Here is a 22,037-nt window from a genome sequence, read left to right as displayed (position 1 = left end):
AGCAGACTTGGAGAGACAAAAGGTATTCTATATCCACTGTCAGCACCAAATCCTGTACATAAAGAGGCTTGACTTTGTGCGACATGCATCCTGTAATCTTGTAGAGATCTAGTTTTCCTCCAATCACTCACTACGTACAAAAATGGTATTGTGTGCTCTTTGGCCATATCCCTAGGATGGAGAAAACATTCCAACACATCATGCTGTCAATCTGTCCATTGACATGTAAAGGGGTGCATAGCTTGACGATACCTGGCATCACTCACAGGGATACCCCCAGAGATTCCTGGGTGCACAGAATTGAGCCAGTTCTAGGAACTTCACTCTACAATGCATGGTGCAATGGTCCTCAGAAGACTATGCACATTTGATAATGGAGACAGCTACATATCATGGGAACAAAGACACTGTCATTGTCACTTGAGAGATTCATGCATGCAGGAAACCATTTTATTGGCAACTGACCTCAAATCTGGAATTCCCAGAAAAGCTCAGGATGACTACAACATGCAGCCTATTTGATGCTAAATACTAAACTTCCCTCAACTTACAGGAGCCATCCATACATGCACATGAGACTTGAGCTGGGAGAATTTTTTGGCCTAAGCCTTTTTTTCCTATTGCAGGGGAGAGGGTGGGGGCAAAAATGAAGTTTTGTCAACTCCAAAACGAGAGAGAGAGAGAGAGATTTGCCAAATTCTTCTTTAAAAAAAAGTTCTGCAAAAAAGAAATCAAGACATCTCATTTTGACATTGTCAAGATGAAACATTTTGATGTTGCAGTTTTTCAATGACTTCGTTTCAGAATGTCCTTGAATTATATTAAGCATACAAAAATGTTTTTAAATGGTCAAAACTAAAACAAGATATTGTGATTCTGTTGAAACAAAATGTTTAGTTTTGACCCTAGACAAAAAAAAAAAAAAGGATTGACCTTTCAATTTGCTAAAAATTTCAGAAATATCCATTTTTGTTCTGACCAAACTTCTTATTTTTACCTTTTGAAATCGCTAGTGAACTGAAAAATCCATCCAGCTTTCCCTCCCAAAAATCCCACTTTAAATCATTGCAATCATGTTAGTTTTGAGTCCCCTTTACAAAGCATCCAACTGCCCAAGAAGAAACTGAGTGCCACTTCCAATTGGGGCACACTATAGGAACTCAAACCTAAAAGATCTGGGCACCTGCAACTCCTGTTGAAGTCGATGGGAAGTAAAGGTTCTCAGCACCTCACAGAACTGCTCAGCTTTGTGCATGAGTAAACTCCACCTCTAAGCTCTAACAACTTTATTTCAACATAAGATGCCATATGAGGAGTTCACTTCTGTCCAGAGAAACTGCACCATGTTCAAAAACTAGAAACCTAAAACTACTAAGCGCCATCACCCAGATAATAGTTAATCTCATAATCACTAACTCAGCTGGCTGCAATTGTCATGTATTGTTTCATCAGTTTTCATCAGCAGGAAAAGAATGATTTCTATCTCCCAGAAAAATGAAACAACTCAGTGAGTATAACAGGAATGTTATTTATTAGGGGGAGAATAAATCATAATCAAAGTACCAGCAAATAAATAGATGGGACATTCTGCCAGGTGAATGAATAAAGTTGCCAGTTCTCTTTCAGGCAGGTGGCAAAGAGATACTACACTGCATTTTTTTTTTAAATTTAGATCCAAGCTTTAATGGACACTGATTTCTGTTCTGCTCTCACATGTCAAGTGCCAAGATATTTAGTGCCAACAGAATGCAATTATTCATCTTGTTTGGAAAATAGCAAACAAAAAAATAAATCAGGAGGTTGTTTCCCAGAGTGGGTCATAAAGTGTGGTGTCTGAGCTTTGGGCATCAAAATAGAGATTAGCCCAATAAAAATCACCTCACAATTCAACCTGGACATCTCCAGGGACTTGGGTTAAAATCCTTGATTAGATCATAAGCAAAGAGAGGCTGGAGGCATCATCCTAAAGTGTGGGGGAAAAAAAAAAGGAAAAAAGCCCATTTGGTAGCTTACTGATCACGAGACCCATTACAGGATAAAGCAGGGATGGTGCAGATTTAGAAGCGGGATGCACTGACAGAGCTGTGTAAGGGAGTTTGCACAGGAGCAACCCATACTGTGTCTGGAGACAGCTGGCACTATTAGTCTCACTTACTGCTTCAGCCTACAGATAGTAGCAGTAACTGGCCTGCTTCCCTTCAGCACACACCAAGTGGTGGCACATTCCTAAACAGAGAGATTGGATGGAAGCAATGTGATTAAACAGTAACCCAACACTCCAATTAGCAGATTTACTCGTTCAAGCGGTACCTTTTTCTTCTGCGGATCTAATTCTTTGTGTGTCATTTGCCAGAGGACACACTTGATGCTATGGCCAGAAATTCATATAATTAAAATGGTGCATTAGGAGCCCCTTTCCTCTTCAGGCCCTGCTCTGGCAAGCTTGCCCCAAAAACCAGGCCTTCTAGATCTGATAGCTGCAGCGACTCGCACCTCTGAGCCTTCGCAGAGGTTTATGACGACTCTGGCTATGTAGTGTCTTTGCAGCCATGCAAAGGGGATATGTGGACGTGCAATGCCCAAGTGTTGACAGCGTGCTGTTACAGGCAGAATTGTTTCAGTGGCACTGAAGGAGTACTCTCAGCAAAGACAACTGCTACACTTCAACAAAGGGTGCAGCAGGTATTCTTCCCAGAACTAGATTACAAGTGCTCCTGGGTTGGGAAGCCGGTGGGGCTCTGCTCACCAAAATCTGAGGGATTTTTCTCACTAGCCTGTCCCATTTCCCTTGCACTCACAGAACACAATGCTTGCTCCTCCCCATGAAGGTGCACCCAGTTGCTAAAGGCTGTGTGTAGTCACCCTCCCACCTTACATCATCCACACAAGAGAAACTCAAATCTGTTTCAATGGCTAGAACAGAGAAGAAAGATGGGCAGCGCCTCAAGAAATTATGGGATTGCAGTCTGTCAGACAGAGCCTTGTGCCCTAAAATCATTTCCTCAGATTTTGGTTAAGGACAGATGGAACAGAAACTAAAACCTTCACACTGTCATGGCTGTTAGTGCAGTGTGTGGAGTGCAGTCAGCAGACTTGACCACATATTTCACACCTTATGTCCCTTCTCTCAGCAACCAGATGATTTACTTGAAGGAAAAGCCCTCTCTCCTATCATTTCCAGGAGACTCTACGCTCTCAGATTATGTCAACATAGCAAAGAAAAAGCCATGGCTTGCCTGTGCCAGCCAACTCGGGACTGGGGCTGTGGGGCTGTGTAGACTTCCAGAATCAGATTGGAGTCCAAGCTCTAGGGCCCTGAGGCCTGGTCTACTCTTGAGAGGAAGGGGGAAGAGAGAGAATCAATCTAAGTTATGCAACTTCAGCTACGTGAATAACATAACTGAAGTCAATGTACTTAGATCTACTTACCGCGGTGTCTTCACTTTGGTAAGTCGATGGCTGATGCTCTTTCATCAACTCTGCCTGCGCCTCTTACCCTGGTGGAGTACTGTAGTCAATGAGAGAGCACTTGGCGGTCGATTTATTGCTTCTAGACTAGATGCTATAAATCATCCCCCGCTGGACCGATCACTGCCTGTCGATCCAGAGGGTAATGTAGACAAGCCCTGAGCTGTGGGAGGGTCCTAAAGGCCAGTCTCCCGTCTGAGCCTGGAAGCTTGCACAGCAATGAAACAGCCCCACAGGCCGAGTTCTGAGAGCCTGAGTTGGCTGGCACAGGCCAGTCATGGCTTGTTCTTTGCTGTGTAGACACACTCTCAGGGGCTCCAACCCTGGGTTTACCTAGGACTGAACTCTACAGCATGTTTTTCTTCTGTGACAAAAGCCAGTGCTTACAGTACATGTTAGGAATACATGGCTGCTACAAGCTAGCCTTACGGTTAGGATCACAACTCCACATAGACATCAGAAACATCAACCAAGTGTACACATGGAAGGTCAGAGTTAGAACTAGATATAGGTTCCAGACCTACAATTTAGCTCCAGGGGAATCAGAATTTGAGTTTATTTGGGGCCTCTCTCTAGTCAAAACTCATGAACAGGGCTCCAGAAACACAGGTCTCAACCCACAGCATTGAACTAAAGGAGCAGTCCCATTGACTCAACCAACAGAAAGAGACTGTATATAGCCATGTCAGACATGACTACATAATCCAGACTACCAATGGCACTGAAAGTTCTCTTGATCGCTGGTACTTCCAAGCTCACCTCTCTTGCCTGTCAGCTTTCCTGTCTTTATAATTAAACATTGCATTGAACTGTACTCTGTGAATTAGGCCTGCTATTTTCTCAGCCACTACTTTAATATTTTTTCCTCCTTTAATAATTGCACATATTTTTATGTAAGAAAAGAACCAAAGCAACTCACTCCTCACCCCTCCCCTTCTCACTGCATCTCCAATACCCATGCGCATTAAAAGCTCATCCATCATCGTTTCTGGAGATTCAACTTTTTAATCAGGCCTGTATGTATATTGGTTTGAGCATGTGGCAGTTTAATTACCCTCTTGAAAATGTGAAACACATCTTTGTCATATCTACTTATATCTGAAGAGAGAGGCATCCTATAACACTAATTAAAGTAGGATGATGACAATTTTTCCATACTCAAATTATATCCCATCTGTCTAGTCATCCCTGTATTCATTCTCAGCATTAATTAAGGGCGGGGAAAGGTTGTTTCCCAGGAGTTTCACCTAATGCTGGGTGAAAAGTCAGTTTTAATGAAGAAACATGGAAAATTCCCTTCTCTCCACCCTCCAAAAAAAGTAGTAAAATTAAGTACTTTTATTTGCTGTCGTCTGCCTAATCTACCTATCAAGATACGTGCCTGTTCTATGTGCCCTGCTTTTGAAAGCAGTATGTGCATGGTTATTTACTGTTGCCAGCAGCTGGTCTAATAGCACACACAGTACTGTCAACAAATCACAGATAGATAGTCACTGTGTCCTGGTACCTGATTGCTTTCTGGTCAGGCCAATTGTGCGCTAATGGTGTTATTAAAGGACAATGTGACATTGGAGCAAATGGACATAATGACAAACAAATTGATTTTTGATCATCGTCATCTTTTATTGCCCTGAGAAAGTTTTGTCTTGAGGTATTTTCTTCAAGGGTTTGAGAAGTTTGGATAAAATGTAGCTCTCTAGATCCTTGTCCACAAGGGATTATATAAACACACAAAATGGCTCTCACCATTAGCACCAGTTTTGCTTCACTAGTGTTCACTGCATTGGGAGGGTAAAACAGACTCCGGCTGTTTTCAGTATATATTAGACTTCATCTGAGACAATTTAATGAAGGAGGAATGATTCAGTGATTGGAGTGTTAGCCTAACATTCCAGAGACTTCAGTTCACTTCCCTGCTCTGCCACAGATTTCCTATATGACCTTTGGCAGGTCAGTTAGAATATTGAGATGCCTGACTCACAGTGGTTTCAATGGGAGTTAGGTGCCTATAAACCTTTAAGATCTGTCCCTTACTCTCTGTTGCCCATCTGCAAAGAAAGGATAATAGCTCTTCCCTACCTCACAGGTGTGTTGTGAGGGATAAATACCTAAAGATGGTGACTTGCTCAGATACTAAGGAAAAGGAACCATACAAGTACCTTGGTTAGCTAGACAGATTTAACATGGGAACAGCTGAGTACAGCTGCTGGAACCAGTCAGTTGCAAAAGGGCATCCAATGCTGCTATGACTAGTGCAGCTGGACAGCTCTTTTTAAAGTGCCCTCTTCTTGCTTAGTCAAGTCCCATTGGATTAGGGGCCAGACCTAGGCCATGATATGTAGCAGCCCCTCATTCCCAGCTCCAGCAGTTGGATCATCTCTAATTTTGAGTATTTCAGTGTTTTGTTCAGAACTATCCATTGTATGGTATTTTTGCTAGATGACAGACACTGAGAATCCTGTTTTTGGAGAGAATATTCATGACTAGTGCTGTGTATGGACCAGTTTTCTGCAAATATAAAGTTGGCAACCCTACCTCTGATGGTTAGAAATCTTCATCTAATTTCAAGCCTAAACTTGTTGATGGGCCATTTATATCCATTCGCTATCTTTACTGGATTTGGGGCCACCCTCGTCCCCATGCAGAACACAGACACTGCTGAGAAGGCAACTGAGTTCTCCTTTGGAGCAAGAGTATGGAGATCTGCACATGGAGGGATGTCTCTATACACTGATATGAAGGTCTCAAGCCAGCTATATTCTCTGACTCTGCTGCTTTACCCTAGGGTGACCAGATGTCCTGATATCGGGACTGTCCCGTTTTGAGGAGTTTGTCCTGCATCCAGACCAGAGTATGGTCGGGATGCCATTTGTCCTGATATTTTGTTTCCTGGTCTTTGGCAGCAATTTGGCAGAGATTCCCTCAGTCACAGATGGTCTTTGGTGGGATTTCGGTGGCGGGTGCTTCTGTCTTTGGTGGCAAGATTTATTACCCCCGCTGAAATACCACCGAAGACCATTTGTGACTGAAGGGCTCTCCGCCGAATTCCTGCCGAACTCCCAGACAGGTGAGTGTAAACCCCCACCCCACCCCGATACCTTCCCCTTAACATCTGGTCACCCTACTTTACCCACAAGATTATTCTACTGATAGTCCAAGTTAGATCAGGGTAGTAATATCACCAAAACCTGGACTTCAGTGGCCTGTGTGATGCATGATCATAAATGGTCCCTTCTGGTCTTCAAATCTATACAGATCTGCTTTACTTTTGCTGATGTGACTCTGCAGGCCATTTTCTCTATCTCTTCCCTATTCTCTCCATGTCTAGATCACCTGCCAGTTGCAAAGACAGCAAAACTAGGACATGGACTTCTAAAAAGGGACTCTGATCAGACTCTTTATTATCTCAGAGTAAGGCTGATATTTATTATTATGTATTTTTTAACATGATGCTGCAAATACATCACAGCAAACGAATTCATTTTATAGTAATAACTGTTCATAATATTAATTTAGGATCATCAGTTGCTGTGAGCATATTCTGATCCTATGATTAGGCCAGAGGATATTAATGACTATCAATTTGCATGAAGTAGAAGAGAGTAGCTGTTGAAGCCATTAAAATATTTCTCTAGTAGCAATCATTTTTTATTGTCAGTATTCATAGACAGTACTTAAGCTTAGTTTTCATTTTAACATTTCCTCACAATTCAGTATTTGCAAACTTTTTTGGGGGTCCATTTAAGAGAATGAATGTTGACAGGAAGCTTATAGATGTCTTGCAGTTCAGTTTCATGTTTATAAACCAGTGTTAACCTGCTTGCCAATAAGCCATTAGGAAATAGGAGGAGGAAAGAATAAATATGCTGCCTGTGTAAAAGTGAACAATAAACACCTATCTCCAGAAGGGACTTTGAAAGGTCATTGAGTCCAGCCTTCACTAGCAGAACCAACAACTGATTTTGTCCCAGATCCCTAAAGGCCCACTCAAGGATTGAACTCACAACCCTGGGTTTAGGAAGCCAATGCTCAAAGCACTGAGCTATCCCTCCCCCTCACATTTCTTCAATCAAAGTTTTTCACAGGAATGGCTTCAAACTGTTTGGTTTTTTTTTAAATGCATCCCAGAAAACATTAAGAACTTGGTCAAACCCTATGAATTTTGAAGTTAATATAGTCTATACTTAGATCTTACTGCAGTTGTGATGATAGCTTAAGGGATGTCTTCAGTTTAAAAAAAAAAAGGGCAGACCAAAGTGGTGGTAAGATTTTTAAACCTATTATTGTTAATAGTATCACACAATCATCATTAATAGAAGAATCTAGGTCTAAAAAAACAAAAATACAAAAAAAATCTTTAATTTTTCACCATTTTCCACATAATTAAGCTCCACTCCTCCAGTCAGAATCATGCAGGTAGGCCCCTCCAGCACACACAGCCCCCTGAATTTTATACTCTGGGTTTTCATATGTTCTCTGTTCATTCTAATAAAAACATTTAGATTTTTATATGAATCAATAAATATAAATTCAAATAACTGAAGCACTAAAAATGCAACCTCCTCTTAGGTAAAAATGCAGCAGCTGTTTTACAATGCACAATTTTTGTGGACTTTAAAATAAAGTAAAATGTGATTGTAAAGTCATTTTCTCCCATAGTGAATTAAGCCCAATATGTTGATTAGTCATCCATAGTTGGAGCTTTCTGGCTTCCCTACCCTAAACTTTCTGTTCAGAAAGGATGATTAGTGAATAGGGCACTGGCCAGGGACCCAGGAGATCTGGTTCAATTCTCAGTTCATTCAGAGATTTCTAGCATGACCTTGGTCAAGACAGACTCTAACCTATCCCGTAGGTCAATTCACCATTGAGAAAATGGAGATAATACTGCTCTGTGTCACAGGGATGTTGTGAGACAACAGTCCAGGAATGAGTATAAAGTGGTGCTCACACTCAGATATCCAAACAGACAGAAGGACTTACTCCTTGCTGTAGACAACACTCCCAGTGAATGTAGAGTGATATGGTGTGGGATTTATACAACCACCTCTGGCTTTCAATGAGACTTGTTCTCCTAAATCACTGAGAGGCTTTTGTAAAAGCAGCAAAGAATCCTGTGGCATCTTATAGACTAACAGATGTTCTGGAGCATGAGCTTTCATGGGTGAATACCCACTTCATCAGATGCATCTGTCATTTACTGTATGTGGCTTTTCTGGATCAGATCATTAAAACCAAAGGCCTCATCCTGGCAAGGGAGGAAGGATGGTCCAGTGCTTTGGGAACTAGTCTGGCACTCGAGAGAGCTATGTTCAATTTTCTGCTCTGCCGCAGACTTCCTGAGAGACTTCTGGCAAACCAGTTAGGCCCAGATCTGCAAAGGGACTTAGGCACCAAGGTCCCAGTACTGGCTCCAGTGTGACCCACAGAATTCCCACTGAACCCTGAAGGAGCCTAAACTTTCTCACTGCCTCGATCATCAGGGTAAAAGTTCACTCAGCACCTAAATTTGTACCTCTGGTACATCAGAGACCCCTGTTGATAGCTTCTCTCCTCGGGCCAAAACAAGGAATTGAACCTGTCTCTCCAACATCCCAAGTGATTACTCTAACCACTGGGCTAAAAGTTATAAAATGGGCATCCCTATCACCATCTCCTCCTCCTCCTGCTGTGTTGTGTGGCATGTATCACGTTTCTAACTCATTCCGACAAGAAACGTCCCGGGTGCCTAAGCTGCCCGACTCCATTTCAGAGAGGGTGAGGCTTAGCACACACCCATTATCATTATCTCCCATTGGCAAGCTTGGGCCACTCCCCATCTAGCATGCTGGCTTTTGTGGATCACATTCAAAAAGTGCCCATTTCTATCCAGCCATCTTATAGGGAACCGAGGTAGCTAACACAGGCTTTGTGGATCACAGTGCTGTTCCCATGACTGTGTAGACACCATCATGCTGAGACTTACAATGCCTTTGTGGATCTTAGCCTTAGTCTCTCTGAGTTCCCCACCTGTACAATGGGAATAATAGCACCTCCCTATCTCACAGGGGTGTTCTGAGGATAAGTACATTACAGATGGTCATGTGCTCAGATACTAGAGTCATGGGGGCCACAGAAGATAGGCAGATAGAGAAGGGAGGTGTTTTCAGATTTGGGTCCCTAAAGTTAAGTACTTGCATCTATATTTTTGCAGCTCCAGGAAATACCTTGGGCCTCATACACAGAACTACTGCATAGTCCCCTTTGCTACAGTCACATGAATAAGAGTTACAGAATTTGGCCTATAAAAAAAAGGCATGATGTGCTGCCCCAAACAGCCAATACCATCAATAGGCAGGACACACAAGACACCAGGCGCTGCAGAGCATGGGGCTAACTCACAGGTCTGTATGCTATAAATGAGTCCACTCACTGCTAGGCACTCCCTCATGGCCAGGCATGGCATAACAGCTTTCTTGCTTTGCTGGCACGTTCTTGTCAGTGATCAATCTGGCACTGTATTGGCTTCTCTTCCAGTTCCTCTGTCCTCCATCCAGGTCACTACATTAAATCCACCCCTTCCAGGGTCACAACTATCCACATGGAAAGTGTCTAAACAAAATCCTTCCAGCATCTCTTGGGCTGCTCCTCAGCTTGTCTTCTGGGCTTAGTCTGCAGTACTCCTGCTGGGCTCAACCATTGCATGGGCTTGCAGGGAACCCCCATGCCACACTCTACTCAGGGTTCCAACCCAGGGCCTTGTGCTGAACAGCTAGTTCTGCTCCTGTAGCCAGGCTTCGGTTTTCCCTAGGCCACTTTCTATCCAGCCTCTTAAGTTCCCCTCTTGGTCCCTTTCTTTTCTTTCCTGCTTTATGCAGGGTCTCTCCCAGGCCTCCCTGCCTGGAGAACTTTCCTTCCTGCTCCACACTGCCCACCTGGCCATCACTCCAACTCTTCTCCCAGCTGGGTGTTATCAGTTATACCTAATTTTTCCTCTTTGGTGTAGCCACCTTCTGCTCTTTATGAGGACTAGCCTAATTCCCCTCGGGCTGGGCTCATTCTGTAATGAGGTTGGCTTAGCCCTAGCTCTCCAGAGCACAGGGCAAGCCTACCGGTTATATTTACTGATGGGCAGATAAAAGGAGATTTAACAGGTTTTTCTGACAGAGCATTTGTGGGCCTCATAAAGTAAGTGGGTCATGAGGAGGGACTTGACTGAAGAGAGGGTAGCTTCACTGATGAGCTGTTTATTGTTGTTTTTAAAAGTCTCCCTTTATAAGCTTTTCCAAGGGTTCAGTAACAGCACTGATACCCAACATTCTCAACTTATTGCAATAAATGAATGGAGATCACATTATCCAATTTAAAACATCACTTTACCTAATATAATCACTTACTTGCTGTAATTTAATTTCACTTTACTTCATTTAATGAATGTCGATCATTTGACATAATTGAAAAAGAAGTTTAACTGGCACTCTCCTCCTCTCATACCACAAAAACAGGCTGCTTTTCTGTAATCTACTGGAATCGTCTTGTAAAACAAGCAGCTTGGGCCTGGTTTCTCCTCTCCTCTTTAGGTAACTCAGTTGATTTATGCTGGCATACATGACAGCAGAATTTGGCCACTAGAGCCTTAGAAATGACCTGCCACTACCACAAGACTTCTAAAAATCAGGCCACTTGTTTAGGTGCCTGACATTTCAGAAGTTCTGAGAACCGAGCAACCTCCAGTTAAGCCTGTGTTTACTGATCGGTTTTGAAAATCAGGAGGCAAGGATTTCATTTATTTATTCTCAGAGCATGCCTGTGAGGTAGGGGAGTGCAATCATCTCATTTTACAGGTGAGGAACTGAGACACATGGAGATTATTGGTCAGGTTTTGAAAGGAATTTAGGCACCTAAAGATACAGCTGGGCACCTAGTGGAATTTACAAAGGGCCCTAGGTACCAAGTTCTAAATTCCTTCAAAATTCTGGCCCTAAGTGACTTGCCCAAGGTCACACAGGAAGGCTATAGCAAAGCAACCAATTGAACTCATGTCTCTTAGACTGAAAGGGTCTATTTAACATTTGCAAGAAAATAATGTCTCTATACTAAAAGTCAGTTGGAGATATAGGACCAGATCTTCAGGTGGTGCAACTCAGCCAAGCACAACAGATGTCCATGGGGCTATGGCTACACGGGGAAATTGACTGAAACAGCTGTTTTGGAATAGCTATTGCACTTTGGAAGTGGATTAAGCTAAACCAGAAGAAGGCACATTTATCCCAGAATAAGTGTCTCCACAAGAGAAGCTACTCTGGAAGAGCTATTGAGCTTTAAATTCACACTCTGCCTTATTCCAAAATAGGTTCCCCATGTAGACAAGCTCTAAACCATTTCATGTCAGCTAAAGATCTGCACCTTAGATTGAACAGTTGGCAGCACTAGCAAATAGTAATATAAGCCTCTTTCTTTCATAAAAGATCCAGGTTCCTGGTAGATGTTAACGTATACACAGCAGCTTTTAGGAGACAGAGTTCACACATTACACCCTGGAGGGTTACACGACACTGTTTAGCTTTGAACAATTTCTTCCCTCTTTCAAAAGTATGTTTTCAGACTGTGTGGTTAGTACTTTTTTCATTGCCAATGAAGCATCAAAACCCCTTTTTATTAATTTAGATTCAAACATCATACTTTCAGTAACAAACAAAGCTGAATTGTGGCTAATCTTCTTAGGAGGTAGCAAATAAGCCTTGATAAGAAATGTAACAGTTTCAAACTTAATCAAAAAGCCATGCTTGCTGCATCTGTTGATGGTTATCAGAGGAGACACTGGATGGCATATTTTAAAAGGATGAAGCAAAAGATGAGAAATTTCCTGTGAGCAGGAACTACCTGAAACTACCTTAAAGGGCATTACAAAGAGGATGGATCTAGACTGTTCTCAGTGGTACCAGATGACAGAACAAGGAGTAGTGGTCTCAAGTTGCAATGTGGGAGGTTTAGGTTGGATATTAGGAAACACTATTTCACTAGGAGGGTGGTGAAGCACAACAATGTGCTACGTAGGGAAGCGGTGGAATCTCTTTCCTTAGAGGTTTTTAAGGTCAGGTTTGACAAAGCCCTGGCTGGCATGATTTAATTGGGGATTGGTCCTGCTTTGAGCAGGGGGTTGGACTAAATGACCTTCCAAGGTCACTTCCAATCACGATATTCTATGATTCTAAGTCTCTCAGGCATTCCATGTGATCAACAGCTACCACATGAAGTTCCCTTAATTAAAAAGGGACAGCTAAGAAAAATTGCAGTACTATTATCCAATTTCAGCCTTATCACTCAGTGAACTTCTGTGCAAGTTTCTAAAGGATCCTCATACATTTTTTTAAGTTACTTGCCTAATACTGTAGAACAGATTATCATGCTTTTATTTATTTCAATGGAACTTTAGCACCCCACAGTATACATGGGCATGTGTTTTTGCATATTCCAAACATATATGAAAAAAAATCTCACACAATTTTGCAAGAGATTTCCCTTACTAAGGAGCCATACAAAATTTAAGAGTGGAATAAACTCATAGGGATATACAACCTGAATACCTGAGTGGCTTTTCTACTAGCCTAAGTGCTCAGCTACATTTGCAAGTTGGAGTGCATTAAACCAGCCCCAGGCGCCCTAACTCCTGAGGTGTCCACACTGGCAAAGCACGTAGAGTGCCTGGACTCTGCGGCTAGAGTGCTCCTGGTAACCCACCTCCACGAGAAGCATAAAGCTTGCTGTGCCCTGGCTGAAATGCCAGAGCGGCAGTGTGGATGATGTGTTAAATTACTGCACTGTGATTGGCCTCTGGAAACGTCCCATAATCCCCTGAAGTCAAGTGGCCACTCTGGTCATTGCTTTGACCTCGGCTACAGACATGCGGATATCCCCTTTCAAAGTTCCGTTTCTGACAACCGGGATGCTTATCTGCTCTGGAACAAAGCAACCATTACTGTGGAATGCTGCTGCCGCTGAGGCAGGCGCGCGCGTGTGTGTGTGAGAGAGAGAGACACGGGGGAGGTGATGTTGGGGTTTCCCCCTGCTGCTGTCTGAACTTACCAGACAGCATGCTGACACTCTGGCCCCCAAAACACTGTCTCTTCCCCCACATACACACAACACCCTCCCTCTCACACTCCACCACCTCCCTTTGAAAAGCATGCTGCAGTCACTTGCACACGGGGATAGCTATCACAATGCACTGCTCTCTGTGGCATTGCAAGAGCTGCTAGTGTGACCACACCACTGCGCTTCCAGCTGATGGTGTGAACATGACAGCGCTTTCCTTGCTGCAGTCTCCAAGGGCTGGTTTAACTCCCAGCACTCTGCATCTGCAACTGTAGCCATAGCCTACATTTTTTTCTGCAATTACTAAAGTTCAAAGAGCTGATGAGTTGGCTTCAAATATTAGCAAGAAACTTTTTAAACAGATTTTTTCCAAGGTAGGATTTCTCTTGGAATGCCTATTTTCCTTCCCTAATTATTGAGTTTTCTAAGATATTAACAAGATAGCATAATTTAAAAAAACAAAATCTCTGCTTGCAGACAATTTGCAAATAGAAACAAGTCTTTGGAGTCATTTTGGTGATGTTCAGCCAGTGTCTGTACATGTCACAAACACGTGAAGCCTCCACACCTCTGCAAGGTTGTGAAGCTACTATCCCCATTTGATAGGCAGGGATTGTGAAGTACAGAAAGGTTGTGTTTTGGCAAAAGCCATTAAAGGAGTCTGCAGAAAAAAACAAGTCTCCTAACTCCCAATCCTGTGCCATAAGTACAAGACTAATTTGCGTGTGTGGAAAAATATACCCCACACCTGCTAAAGTTGTCAACTTGTTATTCACACAGCTCTGAAAAGCAGAATGGAACTCTCTTTGAATTGATTTGTTTACTTTTTCATCCACTTTGTGTTATGTTTATATCAATTCCTTGGAAGCAGTGAATATTTGGGAATTTTGGTGAAGTCTTAGGTACTTGAAATACAAGCACTTACAAATCTGAGTAGCTTTAGTTAGATGAGTAATTCCACTAGAGTCAAGTTACTCACCTGCACAAGTGTTTGCAGGGCTGGTCTCTTAAAATCTAAAGTGAGTAATTCCAGGTAAAAGTACCAGTATATTCTTATACCAAAGACAACAAGTGTGGGTTTGGCTATACTAGCAGCTGTACATCGCTGGGAGTTAAAACTATCTTCGTACAGCTATGTAATGAAAGCGCTGCAGTGTGGCCACACTGACAGCTACCAGCACACTGTTGTGGCCACATTTGCAGTGGTGCTGGGAGTGGTGCATTGTGGGCAGCTATCCCAGCATTCAAGTGGCTGCAACATGCTTTTCAAAAGAGTGGGGTGGGGTAGAGTGTGACAGGGAGTGTGGGGGAGACAGAGAGAGTGGATTTTTGGAGCTGACACTGTGTCAACTCCCTGCCTTGCAAGTTCCGACCCCTTCCCCCATCCCATCTCATTCACTAAATGCAAATAGCCCTCTGTTTTTTTCCTCACAGACCAGATAAGCAGATGCTCTGAAACGGACGCCCCCCCCCGCCTGCCAAGCTGCTTCTCTCCTCAAGCAAACACTAGCTGTGGATCCCCCTGCCTGCTTCATTCATAGCAAACAGTAGCTGTGTTTGTTTTTTAGATAAGCAGCTCTGGGAGCCCGCAGTTCACAACAAAACAAACAGAGACATCACAACAAAACAGAGTGTTATCTTTACTTAAAAGCATTATGGGAAGGTTCCAGAGGTCAGTTACAGCGTAGTAAGATTAATCATTGTTTACACTGGCACCCCAGCACTGCAGCACCAGCGCTGTTCTCTTTATTCCTCTCGTCGAGGTGGACTACATGCAGCGTTGTATGTGCCTTGCCAGTGTGGACAGGGAGTAAGTTACAGACTTGTAAAGCCACCACCTGTGCTGTAACTCTCAAGTGTAGCCAAGGCCTGTTTTGTAAGAGCTGTGCAAATGCAAGGAAAGGGTGGGAGAGAGAGATCTTTTGATAACTTACAATTATCCCTGAGTTGAAATACCAAACTAGGATTTCACATGCAGTTACAATGCACATGTGATAATTCATTATTATTTATTTTATCACTGTAACACTTGGGAGCCCCAAACATGGACCAGGATCCTATTATGTTAGGCACTGTATAAACGGAAGAAAAAGACCCAGCCCTGTATACAGCCCATTACTGAGGCAATTAAACCCAGTGTATCATGTGTTTTGAACTTTTCAGTAACCTTAGTTTCTATTCAGATTGTAGTAAGGGTATCTGCTTCCATAACGACCCACAGTCGTTATGGCAGATTTACTGAATAGCAGATTTACTGAAAAGGTTACCTCCTTTAATAAGAAAAAAAAGCAGGCTAAAGGGGACCCAGTAGAAAGCCAGGTTTCAGAGCACTCTAAATATCTTAATATTAGCATATTCAAACCAGACATGCCACCTCCCCCTCCCTCCAAAAAAAGGAAATTGGGCTTGTTTTTGGCTTAATTGGCTTGTGAGGTGCTTGTTAGCTAGTTTTTGACTTGTAACTTTTTTTTTTTTTTTTGATCAGCTCCTGGGAAGCACAGGGGAAGACAGCCAAAGGTGCACAGTGGGCCCATCACAGTCCCAGGCTGCATGCCAGGGAGATCTAGTCACATAGAGTGTTGGGGTTCTTAGGGGTTGGCTTCTTTTGAAATGGGATTAGCTTGATTTTCGGTTGATTGTGAAAGTCAGGATGCTTATTTACCACATGAAAGTTGGCAACTGTGATTCTAACCCCTCCTCCTCACCCTTCAGACTGTAACTGAACATCAAACAGTTGTGAACTCACTGTCCTTACTTCCCCATTGAAAGCCTCTCAGAAACTACTCTGCTGCTTTAAACAATCCAGTTCCCATGGGACATTTGTACAAAATGGGGATTCTTCCAGGTGTTCTGTCCCTGGTAGTGTTACTTTGCATGCAAGATTCTGTTTACGTACTAAAGCTGCAGCAGTTGCATGGAAACTTTCCTAGCTGAGGCAGCAAACCCAGCTGAAGTGTTAAGGCCTCACAATTTTTCATAGACTCTAAGGCCAAAAAGGACCTTTATGATCATTGAGTCTGACCTCCTGAATAACACAGGCTACAGAGCCTCAGCAACTAGTTTTTGCATCAAACCCAGAACTTCTGTTGGAAAAAATAAACTTCAGATGATTTTTCACCACTTCAGTGGCAAAGCAGGTGGGACATGAAGTTGTAACCACTTGGACACAAACACTTTCCACTGCTCCACCAACCCGGCTACATGCCCTGCCCCCTTTTTATTGTTAGTATCATGTATTACCATCCCACACAGGGGATGGGACAATTATTGCATCAGGGCAAATACCAACTTCTAGTGTTAGTAGCTCCTGAGCCAGGAACAAAACAAAATCTCTCTCAATCTAAAGGGCCAAATTCCCCCTGTAATAACATACTATCACTTCTGAAAAGAGAAAAGGAAATAGGAGTTGTTAATACTTACCAGTGGAAGATGTAGAAGAGTCAGTGAACAGCAGCTTGATCTGAAATGGCCACTTCTTAAATTTGGCTGAGACCAACAGCTGGAGGTCTAAGAAGACAGCCCCAGAAAGGGTTGCTGGGGAAAAAGATTCATATAAAAGGGCAATCATGGTTTAGGGAAGATTAAGAGGGATTAGCTGGGTATTAAACAAGGTGTCTTGTTTGTCTGCCATCACTACATCTTGATTATATTTCCTTCTCTTTGAGAAGGGGTGACTTCTTTCACTGTTTACATTTAGTTCAGTCACTTTTGTTAGAAAAAGAGGTTAATCCTTCAGAAGCCATTGATTATCTCCCCAGTGATTATCTCAGGAGAAAGTCTACGTAGATAACATTCCTGTAGAATAACCTGGAACCTAAAGATCACATGATGTTTTGCAAGCAATGGAGGTTGGGCTCACAAGATATTCCCCTAAAATTTTTTTGGTAATACTGCACTTTAAATTTTGCCACCCTTTACCAACTACAGTTTGTCATCAACTTCAAAAGCTAATCATTTAGTATGGTTAAAAACAATGTGTTCCTTCTTTACTTTTGCCATAAAGTCTCAAACACTCTTCATTAAGTAAAGAGGGGAAACATGAGGGTTTATTAAATTAACCATCTCCACAGCAGCTGAGCTTGACCCCCCCCCCACTCTTCTTCTGCAGTTGCTTAAATACCATGAACTATTCCAGTTTTAATTCCCCCTCCCCCACACAGATATTTCATAATCCATGCAGTTTGCCATTCCTGACGAACAACATATAGATAGGGACTTGTTTTAGCAGAAACCCTGATGCCCCTGTATTATTCTAAGTCTCTTGGTTTCAGTACAGTAGATGTTAAATATTAGAATGACACTAGCCTGTAATAAAAGTGTATCCTAATACAGTACTCTTGTTTTGATCCTTTTCTCTCTCTCTCAGGCCTGTAGCATAATGCCAGATGTGAAAGGCTGGAGATACTAGGCTACTGGTTTGAACTGATGTTGAAGTAATACGAACTGTTTCTGTTAATTGAGGTCAATTAAATTGTCAGATTTATTCTAGTGATTTAGGCCCTGATCCTATAAACATTTAGGCATGTGCTTAACTTTAGTACCATAGCTATTCCCATTGATTTGGCTAATGATGCTTTCCTGAGCCAAATTAAGCCTCCAACTATACCTGTGTGGCCAGCCACTCCCTTATTTTCAGCAGTTTCAGTTTTGCAGATACTCAAACATGCACCTCTTCTCAGGGGGTTAATTGCCCACTCAGTTAACTGAACTGGATTTGCAAATACAAAATATTTATTAATATCAGTTTTATAAAATCAAATCCAGGACCTGACCATTCTTTAAGAGAGAGTTTTCCATTTTAGGGGAAATTAGCACTGGGTTAGGATGGGTTTCTTGTGCTTAAAACAAACAGTCTGCATTCAGTACAGGTGTAACTGGTGCTGACCTACATCCTCAGGAGATATGGGGCAGATCAAATCATTTCCTGCTTCTTAAGTCTATGAAAACGTGGCAGAGTCCAGAATTCGGAAGTCTTGGAATGGCCTATGCTTCATAAGTATCCCATTGCTAATGGCAGCAAACATCTCCAGAAAGCCTACAACGATGCAGCACCAAAATACATAGCCCATGACAAACTGCAGCCGATAGCCCAGCTTCCGTAGACAGCCCTCATGATAGAGCTGCTCTGACTGGTGCATGTCACCAGTACAATCTGAATAAGTCTTTTTACAACAGCTTTCAGGAGCTTGTATATTTCCAGTATGGACAGGTTGCAAAGCTGCTGCCTCTGCCCAATCTGTGTAGTTGTGGACCCCACAACACTGCAGCTGTCTCTGGATTACATCCACAGCCCTACTGCCCAGATGATGGGAATAAGTCCCATTGTACTGATGGAAGAGGTGACCCATGGTGTGGTTCAGTTCAGAGCTCATCCTGTCAGAATAAACATGTGCCAAGACTGCTGAAGAGGCTTCCAGGCAAAGCAGAACAACAAGCAAGTACATGAAAGTCCCCTGTTGATAGCGGGAGTTCCTTGTGGAGATACAGATAGCCAAAGCACCAGTGGGCAGCAGCAGAAAGGCAGACACAATAGCCAGCCAGCCTGGCACAAGCAGAAAACAATCCCAAAAGAAGAATTTATAATTTTTGTACGTAAGGATCACAAAAGCACCACCAAAGACCAGAGCAGCAGCAGCCCCCCACAGAATCAGACCAAGTAGTGCCAGCAGCACTCTAGCAAGAGGTCTAACCCAGGCCTCCATGCTGCAATAAAGAGGTTGCCAGCTAACACTATCTCTAACCCCCTTCATCTTTCTTAGCTCCTACCTCTGTGGGTGCTGCAGCCACCATTTGAGAGGCCTCCATCTACCTATCCAGGTGGAGCAGATACAGCTCCCACCCAGCATCAATCGACATTTTAAAGGAGACAAAGCAAATTACAAGATCTAGCTCTCTGGAATAGATCACAATTAATGTTATCCCAGGCATGCATGTGTGTTGCCTTTTCAATGCAGTTTGCATAAATCTGTGAGATCAACAGAGTGCTTGTTAATGAAAGTCCATTTATTTTGCTGTCTGCGGAGACATTTTCATTTGCAGAGGCAGTGCAAAAATGGCAGCAAAAGGGCAGTATTAGCTATAAAACAAACCCTAATCTACTCCGTCTTCATGATAAAGGGCTAAGATGAAGGAAGCAACTAGGGTGGCTCATTCATTCTGCATTAATCACACCCCTTGGACCTTCCAGCTTACAGGCTAGTGATAAACTCAGTCCTTCGTCACTAGTTAAGACACAAACTATTACATAGGTTGTCATAAACAGATAGTTAAGGGTTAATGTCTCTTTTACCTGTAAAGGGTTAAGAAGCTCAGTGAACCTGGCTGACACCTGACCAGAGGACCAAAGGGGGGGACAAGATACTTTCAAATCTCGGTGGAGGGAAGGGTTTTTTTGTGCTGTTTGTTTTGTTCATTGTTTGCTCTTGGGGCTAAGAGGGGCCAGATGTGCAACCAGGTTTCTCTCCAATCTTTCTAAAACAGCCTCTCATGTTCAAAATAGTAAGTACTAGCTAGAAAAGGCAGATTAGTCTTATGGTTGTTTTCTTAACTTGTGAATGTGTATTTTGCTGGAAGAATTTTTACCTCTGTTTGCTGTAACTTGTATCTTAGGCTAAGGGGGAGGGAGTCCCTCTAGTCTATATAAGCTGAAGACGCTGTAAACGTTTTCCATCCCGGTTTTACAGAGATAATTTTTACTTTTTCTTTCTTTAATTAAAAGCTTTCCTTTTTAAGAACATGATTGATTTTTTTCCCCCCTTGTTTAAGACCCAAGGGAATTGGGTCTGAACTCACCAGGGGATTGGTGGGGGGAAAGGAGGTGGTGGGGAAGGTTAATTCCAATCTGTTTTAAGATCCAAAGAGTTAGGATCAGTGTAGCCTCTCAGGGTAATCCAGGGAGGGGAAAGTCTGAGAGGGGGAATGGTTTATTTCTCCTTGTTTTAAGACCCAAGGGGTTTGGGTCTTGGGTCCCCCAGGGAAGGTTTTGGGGGACAGGGAGTGTACCAGACACTGGAATTTCTGGTTGGTGGAAGCGCTATCAGATTTAAGCTAGGAATTAATCTTAGAAGGATACATGCAGGCCCCCACTTTCTGGACACTAAAGTTCAAAGTGGGAAAAATACCTTGACACAGGTCAAAGTGGTTTAAGATGGACAGGTCAGTTTAGTCCAGTAACTCCATATTTATCGCCATCACCTCCAAAACCAGACTTATTATCCTTTTCTTCTTAGTCTTTGTGTTTTACATTCACTGACTTTTATGAGAATTTAACATAATAATTAATATTCGGGCTTTGTTTTCATTACCAAACTTCCATCTGTGAAATGAAAATCAATCTAGTTATGTGGGTGACTATACACACACTTAACCTTGTTTAGATTGCACCAAAACTGATCTAGACAAATGCTATTGTAATACACACAATAATGCCATTATTATCTTCACTTTCTATACAGGGAAAAGGAATCTCAGAAAGGCTAAGTGACTTGCCCTTGGTCACTAAGGGAGTCAAGCCACACATCAACAGGTAGAAAAGGGTCAGTCCCTGGGTGTATACGATATGGAAAAGGACAAATAAAGACAGCATAGTCTAGTGGTTAGAAGATGAGCTTAGGCACCAGGAACTCCCAAATTTCAGTGTCAGTGACTTCCTCAATGTTTTAGATTAAGTCACTGAACGTCTCTTCTTCTATTTCCCCCTATCCATTAGAACATTAGAACAGCCAGATTGGATCAGATCAGAGCTCCATTTAGCCCATATCCTGTCTTTTGACAGTGGCCAGCTGTCCCAGAGGGAATAAACAGAACAGGTAATCATCAAGTGATCCATCCCCTGTCACCCATTCCCATCTTCTGGCAAACAGGCTAATAGCCACTGATGGACCTATCTATCTAATTATCTAGTTATCTTATCTAGTTCTTTTTTGTTTCTTATAGTCCTGTCTTTCACAACATCTTTTGTCAAGGAGTTCCACAAGTTGACTGTGTTTTGTGAAAAAATACTTCCTTTTGTTTGCTTTAGATCTACTGCCTATTAATTTCATTTCGTGACCCTAGTTCGTGTGTTATGAGCAGGAATAAATAACACTTTCTTATTTACTTTCTCCACCCCAGTCATGATTTTATAGACCTCTATAATATCCCCCCTTAGTCGTCTCTTTTCCAAGCTGAAAAGTCCGTGTCTCATTAATCTCTCCTCATAGAAACTGTTCCATACCCCTAATCATTTTTGTTGCCCTTTTCTGAACCTTTTCTAATTCCAATATATCTTTTTTGAGATAGGGCAACCACATCTGCATGCAGTATTCAGGATGTGGGTGTACCATGGATTTATATAGAGGCAATGTGATATTTTCTGTCTTATCTATCCCTTTCTTAATGATTTCCAACATTCTGCTAGCTTTTTTGACTGTTACCGCACATTGAGTGGATGTTTCAGAGAACTATCCACAATGACTCCAAGATCTCTTTCTTGAGTGGTAACAGCTAATTTAGAC

The 22,037-nt window shown here is 42.5% G+C and overlaps 1 protein-coding gene across 1 annotated transcript; it reads right to left on the bottom strand.

Moving 5' to 3' along the window:
- Positions 1-18,479: 18,479 nt before the first annotated feature.
- LOC115653501 (tetraspanin-3-like) lies at positions 18,480-19,244 on the bottom strand. The gene has a single exon (XM_030566863.1). It carries the CDS (start codon positions 19,242-19,244, stop codon positions 18,480-18,482), a length of 765 nt encoding a protein of 254 aa, XP_030422723.1.
- Positions 19,245-22,037: the final 2,793 nt, after the last annotated feature.

The sequence above is a fragment of the Gopherus evgoodei genome, chromosome 6 (assembly GCF_007399415.2).
Source record: "Gopherus evgoodei ecotype Sinaloan lineage chromosome 6, rGopEvg1_v1.p, whole genome shotgun sequence".
NCBI lineage: Eukaryota > Metazoa > Chordata > Testudines > Testudinidae > Gopherus > Gopherus evgoodei.
Note: the sequence above shows the minus strand (reverse complement) of the source record. Positions and strands in the feature narration are given on the sequence as shown.

Bases quoted from the DNA above. Each gene is read 5' to 3' on its own strand.
- LOC115653501 (XM_030566863.1), bottom strand. From the start codon at position 19,244: ATGGAGGCCTGGGTTAGACCTCTTGCTAGAGTGCTGCTGGCACTACTT.